Source organism: Hibiscus syriacus, unplaced genomic scaffold (assembly GCF_006381635.1).
Source record: "Hibiscus syriacus cultivar Baekdansim isolate YM2019G1 unplaced genomic scaffold, ASM638163v2 tig00116997_pilon, whole genome shotgun sequence".
Lineage (NCBI taxonomy): Eukaryota > Viridiplantae > Streptophyta > Magnoliopsida > Malvales > Malvaceae > Hibiscus > Hibiscus syriacus.
Genome location: NW_024063513.1, coordinates 4788899 through 4796899, shown reverse-complemented (window position 1 = coordinate 4796899; position 8001 = coordinate 4788899). Strand labels below are relative to the sequence as shown.

General features: G+C 30.8%; 1 protein-coding gene across 1 annotated transcript; it reads left to right on the top strand.

The window, feature by feature from the left end:
- The first annotated feature begins 6868 nt into the window (after window positions 1-6868).
- Window positions 6869-7718, top strand: LOC120193925 (ESCRT-related protein CHMP1B-like). The gene is made up of 2 exons (XM_039196345.1): window positions 6869-7179; window positions 7468-7718. Exons 1-2 carry the CDS (start codon window positions 6888-6890, stop codon window positions 7701-7703), a joined length of 528 nt encoding a protein of 175 aa, XP_039052276.1. The 5' UTR covers window positions 6869-6887; the 3' UTR covers window positions 7704-7718.
- Window positions 7719-8001: the final 283 nt, after the last annotated feature.

Here is an 8001-nt window from a genome sequence, read left to right as displayed (position 1 = left end):
AATCATTTATTTTATTAATAAGGTGATATATTGTATATAATATACACCATCTATGTATTGAATATTAATTAAAAAAAGATTGGTTATACTACTTCATAATCATTTGAAGTATATTCATTTCAAGCATGCAATGGTGTACATATATATATATGATTGGTATTGTTGTCTGTATGTGTAGGATTTCAAGTCTGAAGCTTCTCCTTCCCTGGGGCCGCTCTGCAATTTACTTGGGAAGTTATATTATTCCAATTCTTAATTCTTATTAAAACACTCTTGTTGTATTCAATGCATATTTATGATTGTTTCAGTTTGTTAGTTCAATCTATAAATAAGAATTGCACATTCATACTAGTGGAGAACAATGTTGGTTCAACGCTTCATTATTTTATCAAGTATAGTGTATGAGTCATATTACATCAAAAATATCAATTTTTGAAAGAGAAGACAGAAAGGGAAGTTCACGTTCGAGAGAAACATAGGGGAGAAAATTAGTTTTTGAAGTTTTGGTACAGCAGTGATCAACTCTTCAATCGAAGGTTCATCCGTGATTCGATTGAACTGATTTTTGGACAACAGCTAGGCAACAAGATTTTCTTGACGTTGTATGGTCAGATTTTTTTTATTCGAGTCATGTAGCATCGAAAATACCCATTTTACAGCAGACTGCGTTTTTTTGTGATGTTCTCCCATTTTTATCTCTTTTGCTAAATATTACTACTAGTAGTTAGCATCGTTGGAATTGTATGCTTGTTGTAGGCCTGATTTTGCGATCTTGTAATTGAATATTTGTGATCTTGTAATTGAATATTTGTTGATAGCAAAGCTCTTGATCAGACTCTAAAAGTCCCATAATTTTTACCCTTGATTTAAAGGAGTTTTCCAAGTAAAAATATCGATGTCTCTATTTATTTGTGTTGTGGTTGCATCATTTGATTGTAATTGATTAGTGTTGTAATAGAACATATTTTGTGGTATTGTGATTGCCATAGTTTTTTATAGGAGTTATTAGGAGAGAAATAATATCGATTGTGCTTCCGCTTGTGTTCGGATGTTCAGTTTCTTCCCCAACAAAAATATCTATATATCTATATGTGTCTTCAGTTAGATTTTAATTCAAATATAAGGTAAAAGTTGGTATATAAGACACTAAAATTATAGTATTGAAATATATTGTATTACATTTATATTATTAAATTGAATAAATTAATATTATATTTAATTATCTTTTATCTTGAAAAAATACGTGAAAAATTGAAAATTATGTTAAATTTAATAAAATTAGGGTTAAACTTCTAATTAAATTTAGGATCAGATTTGAGATAGATAAAATTATATTCAAGCTAGGATCGAGATCTATTATTATTATATTAAAATCAAGTTGATTAAAAACTCACTCGTTCTCATCTGCGCAACAACAAAAATGAAAAAGCTGTAGCACATCCTTTTTTCGGAAGATCGACATTTAAGATCTATTTTTAAAAATTAATTAAGCTTTTTCACACAATTTTAAAAGTTCTACTTAAGTATCCAATTTTTTGAAGAAAAAAAAATAAATTTAACCTTTCAATTTTTATGAGAATTTCAGGTCGAAAGTTCTATTTTTTTAATAAATTCAAACAATTTTGTCAAGATTCACAAATCATCCCGACAGTCTTCAGCTTTCATGTACCGTAAGAAAAAACAAGGCCGTTAGAAGACGTAATCCGAGCATGTTTGGCCGGAGTAAGAACCTCATTTTGTAGACGATGGATGTCATTCACATTGAGGCCAAAGTTTTTAATGAAGTCTTGTGTGTTATCACTTATCATTTTATTTGAAATTTAATTTATTTAATTAAAATTAAGATTAATTTGATAAAATATATAAATGATAAAGATCAAATATGTAATTCTATGAATTTACTCAATTGCTGCATGAGCATTTTCATTAACTTTTAAATGTCATTGCCTTAATTGATATCATTTAAATAGTTAAGTAACCAAAATGACAAAATTTATAATTCAATGGTCAAAATAGAATCATATCTATTATTTAGTGACTATACATATAGTTTACCCAGTTTTTAAATTACGAGTTTTTTAAAATATAAATTTTTAATTTTAATTTTTTTTAAAAAAATTGATTTTTCATATATTTTTTAAAAATGAAAATTATAGATTTTTTAATTTATTTAGAAACAATATTCTTAAATATTAAAAAAATTATTTATCATTTAGGAATCAAATGAGATATTAACTAGAGGTTACGGCTTAAAGGAATTGTTTTCGTCGATGTTTTTAGATATCACAAGTTTGAGCAACAACGACTACAGTAAGGTGATTGAGCGTTCATTATCAAATAATTGAGAGTATTTAGAATAAATACTACTTTGTAATCACTTTAACTTAATAAAAAAATATTAAATTCTAACATTCCAATCATCTTTTTATGGAAACTAAAGCCACGGTTATCATTTTATAACAATTAAATAAATTTAATTATTATTTTATAACTTTTAAAAGTGTAGTGATTGAAATGATATAAACATATAGTTTAGGGACCTATTAGTGTGCTTCATCTAAAAAAAACATATATGCGTATAATCATATCGTGGTTTATTAGGTATTGATATTTTTGTATTGTGGGTCGTGAGCTTGCGGATGGCATTGTTAAACCAAAAGGGTGGTCCCACCGCAATATTTATTATCAAACGCATTATAGACTTTTTTCTTTTTTTTTTAGTAGAAACCGATTGTACTGTTAAAAAGGTCAAAATAGCTGAAATTATAATAAAAGTTTAAGACTTTTATTATAAAACTAAATATATAGTTTGAATTTTTTCTTATAACATTAAAACTAGTTATTTTAGATTATATAAGGATTATATATAGAATAGGTTAACCAAAAGATTAAAAAAAACCTGAACAAATATGATTACATCGATAAACAAACCACAAAAGAAAATTAAGTAATTGAAAGACCATCAAGAATCGCAAATCAGAATCGAGCGTCGTAAGTAATTATCCAGGAACGCAAAATCGTGAATCCAAATTCAATCTAAAAGTTCATAGCATGAAAGATCAACAAGATTTCAAATAAGTGTCATTTTGATTAATCGTGGCGTCGTCAAATCCAACACTGAGATAAAATAAATAAAAGAACCGTCAAACGGTCAAAAAATACATGTTACTAAGGTAGAGATAAACATACCACAAAGACAGAGATAAATGTGTCATAAAGATATAATTATTCTTATTAAAAAACTAAAAAAATAGAAAAACAAAAAATAGAACCAACAATCGATAACCAGCATTAAAATCAGTATCATCTTCGATTAAACAAAATCAAAGAAAAATATTGATCAAACCTATAAAAAAAATGCAACTCAAAGCAAAAAGAAAAGGAAAAGAAGGGGAAGCGGGTCAATCGCATTATAGACTTTATTATAATGGGTGGTCCATAGGGGCATAAATAGATAGATCAACATTTTATGATTAACTCGTTTAATTGGTGAATTATCGCATATTTCTCTAAACTTAACGTTTCTCTTTCTTTATTTACCTCAGTTAGTAATCTTTGTCAATTTCTATCAAGGATGGATTTAGAAAATAGGTAGAATATTCATCTCCTCAAAAATTCAAAATTATTGTATATTTTAAATTTTTTATGTATTTTTATTGAAAAATTATTTTCGTGACATGAAATCTTATAAGCTCGTTCCTCTCTTAAACTTTATAAATTCACCATTTGAAAATCTAAAATTTCTATCTATAATCTTCAAATAATTATCTCATAACTCATGATTTAACATTATTAGGGATTGAGAAATGTATTAAAAACTATTATTAAAATGAAATGATGGGAATGGTAGAATAATATCTTAGTTACAAAGAATTTATAGAGTGATTTAAGAGTAAAAAAGTATTATTCTTATTATAAGTTCTAAATTTGAAGAGTCACGTCAATAAGATATATATACTTTGTCAATTGATTAGGTTAGCTAAAGCAAGAAAATTGAAATAATAAGGAAATCCATAAATTGCAATGCCCCAAATACTGATTTAGGGACTATATTGAAATGATTTAAAAATATGAGGATGTATTCTATTAAATAATGAAAGATGAGAATGATTAGGATTAATGGTTATGGTTAAATTGTGACTATGGATTAGTAAGAGGGCATTTTGGTCCTTTATAAAAAAGAGAAACTGAAGTATATTCTAAATTGGTATAAAAGATGAAGGAAAAGGGGATTAGGCATGATAAAAGTCTTCTTTCTCTTTTCTTCCTCTTTTTCCCGTAACCAAGTTTCTTCCAAGTTCAAAGGTAAGTTTTTAATTTAATATTTATTTCTTCAAATTTTGTTGGTTATTGAAGCTTTATATATGATGGAAGCTTAAGGAAGATTTAGATGATATTAAAACTAAGTTATGAATGAGATATTAGAGATTTAAGAAAATGGGTTTTTGAGTGATATGTTGAAATAAGAGGGTTTATGGATGGTTATTGGTAAAATTGAATTGTCAAAGAAGTAAAGGAAAGATTAGAAGCCTAAAATGAGTTTAAAAACAAGTTAGAATTTTTGGTATGATTCTAAGAATCAAAGGCATTTGAGAGATTCTAGATGTTATAAGTATCTAAATGAAGGAAAGTTAATATGGTTAAGTAGAGAAGGGATACATAGCATTGTTAGGGGTAAATGAGAGGAAAATTGGCCAAAGTTGAGTAAATTTCGGGTTAAAAACTGAAAATCTGGGCAGGGGTATCGGTACTGCTAAGAACAGTATCGATACTATAGGCAAAGATTGGACTGAATTATACAAGGAGTATTGATACTGATTCAATCAGTATCGGTACTGATGAGGTGGTATTGATACCATGGTGAGGGTATCGATACCAGGTAACATCGAACCTAATTTTGGTATCGATACCGGAAGGGGGTATCAATACCCTAGCATAGTAGTATTGATACCATGGTGAGGGATATCGATACCAAGGCACTTCGAAGCTAATTTTGGTATCGATACCGGAAGGGTGTATCGATACCATAGTAGGGTAGTATCAATATCATGGCATAGGTATCGATACCATAGTAGGGTAGTATCAATATCATGGCATAGGTATCGATACTGAAGTGCCAGAAATCTTAAGTTGGGTTGATATTGTTGTAAAAAGGTTAATAATAAGTATTGTGATTAATGTTTAAGTTATAATTGTTAGAAAATACACTAACAATTGATATTATGCATGTATTTAATGAACGTGGGATAGATCGAAATCAAGTTCCCGAGTCGAGTAAAGCTAAAGGCAAGGGCCAAGTTCCGGAGTAATTATCTCCCATTTTGGGTATCTAAGTAAGGCGAGACAGGTGAGTGCATTTAAATAGTGTTACTATATGTTGCGCCAATTATATATGTATGATTGTTTAAGATGTATGTGGTAATTACCCAATAGACACTAAGTGTGCATTTCACGGAATTCATCCTATGTGGATGAATAACCGTTTCTGCACTAAGTGTGCATTTCACGGAATTCATCCTATGTGGATGAATAACCGTTTCGGCACTAAGTATGCATTTCACGGAATTCATCCTATGTGGATGAATAACCATTTCGGCACTAAGTGTGCATTTCACGGAATTCATCTTATGTGGAGGAATAACCGTTTCGGCACTAAGTGTGCTTTTCACGGAAATCATCCTATGAGGATGAATATCCGTTTCGACACTAGGTGTGCAAGGCACGGAATTCATAATTTGTTTATGAATGACGTAAGGGCACTACGGGTGCAATATAAATAAATGGTAATGAATGGAAATAACGAATTGATAATTGATCAATAAAGGATAATGATATATTTATGGATTTCGTTATACGATTTGTATTTGACTCACTAAGTAATACTTAACGTGTGTTTATTTCGCGCGTAGGTTGAACACAACTAAGTAAGGAGATCATTGGACATCCAGACCGAGTCACCTCATCAGTAACCATATGACATACCTGTCTACTTTTGTTATATTTTAGTTGACATGTAATAGGGTTTAGTAAAACACTCTGAACAGTAATTAGATTAAACCGTTGTAAAATGATGATATATTTGAACATCTCTTTTTGTTTGTCGATTTAAGTTAAAGTATGTTTTCTTTTTAATGGAATTAAATGTTTTTTATGGAAAAAAATTTACGAGATTTCGAATTAGACACAGTAACATTAGTGATGTAACATCTATACCTCGTATACGCATGGGTATACAGGAAATGGATGTTACATAAATCATGTCTTAATCTACATTTTTATAAATTGTGTTGAATGTAGAGAAGGCACCTTTAAATTGCGTTGGTTAAAGATTGACTTCTAAGTTACTTGTAAAGTCGTTGGTATCAACTGATGAAGTTTTTGGTTTTTAATTTATTATAACTCCTAATCAAAGAGATACACTTATTCCCAATGCCCAATAATTTTCTAATTTAAACCCACAGTTTTAATTAAAAAACATTTTATTAAGAGTTAATATTTCATATGCTCTTAACAAAGTTATCTCTAATCTCGAATCAAATTTCCAAGAATATTTTCTAATTATTAGAATGGTTCTACTGTTTTAATATTATTCACCATATTAGAGAACCAAAGTTGTATAGGAAACTAGAAAACCATCTGCAAATATGTTGAAAAGTCTGGTGAATTATGCAATGCCGTGTTACTTACCAAAGTTGAATACATACATAAATATGAGTTTCAGAATAAGCAATCATTTACAACATTCTGACATAGTACATATGGTGTGGAGGACAATTGAGACGAAGGCGTTAGGAGCATGGTTGGTGGTAGTAGAAACACGAAGCGCAGAAGCTTCAATCGACGTTTCACCTTGATGGAGAAACAACATCAAGATCTTGAACCAGATCATGGAACTCAAATTCACGTCTAAATCGCTGCAACGCCATGCCAGGAAGTGCGAGAAGGAAGAGAAATCTGAGAAATTGAGGGTAAAGAAGGCGATGGAGAAAGGTAACATGGACGGAGCTCGTATCTACGCCGAGAATGCCATTCGCAAGCGCACTGAGCAGATGAACTGCCTGCAGCTCGCATCCCGGCTCGATGCTGTTGTTGCCAGGCTCGATACCCAGGCTAAGATGACCACCGTTAATAAGTCCATGACTAATATAGTCAAGTCCCTCGAATCTTCCTTGAACACAGGTAATTTTTCTCTCATTGATCTTGCTTTTAAAGTTTTGATCGGCTTATGCCGATCTCTGTTAGTAGAAAATCGCATTCAGGACATTTTAGGATACAATTGAAGAACAGAAAAAAACCAATTTTCGGCATTTCTTTTGGAGTTAAATTGGCCCTGATTAAAAAATATTGTGCATATATTGGATTAAAATAAGTTCTTTCAAATATTTTCTTGATTACTAAATCACTTTAAATTCGGCATAATTCCATAATTTCGATGTTGGTATGATGAAATTCGATTTTTTGTTGCAGGCAATTTGCAGAAGATGTCTGAGACAATGGATCAATTCGAGAAGCAGTTTGTGAATATGGAGGTCCAAGCAGAATTTAAGGAGAGTGCCATGGCTGGTTCTACTTCATCGTCCACACCAGAAGGTGAGGTCAACAGCTTGATGCTACAAGTTGCTGATGATTACGGGTTGGATGTCTCTGTTGGGTTGCCACAAGCAGGTGCTCATGCTGTGTCAACCAAGACAGGAGAAGGTTGATGAGGATGATTTGTCGTGGCAACTTGCTGAGATTAAGGCTAGAGGTTAGAGAAATGATGGATTTGGTTCGAATGATCTTGTGATGTATAATACCACTATGATGTTTGGGATCGAAGTGCTCTGCTTAAAACACCTTATTCCATATGAAAATTTGACTGAACTGGGTTCACCTTTTATAATGTTAAAAGATGCATTTATCTCGTAGAAATTAGCTTTAGTGTGAATTTTAGGTGTCCAAAGTATCCCCTGAATCCCTGAAACAATTTGATATGTGGGATGATCATATCTCCTCACATGC

What these genes read in the sequence shown, in the direction of transcription:
- LOC120193925 (XM_039196345.1), top strand. Translation starts at nt 6,888, where the DNA reads ATGGAACTCAAATTCACGTCTAAATCGCTGCAACGCCATGCCAGGAAG. An exon ending in CGAATCTTCCTTGAACACAG is followed by an intron (nt 7,180 to 7,467) that starts GTAATTTTTCTC and finishes TTTTTGTTGCAG; the next exon opens with GCAATTTGCAGAAGATGTCT.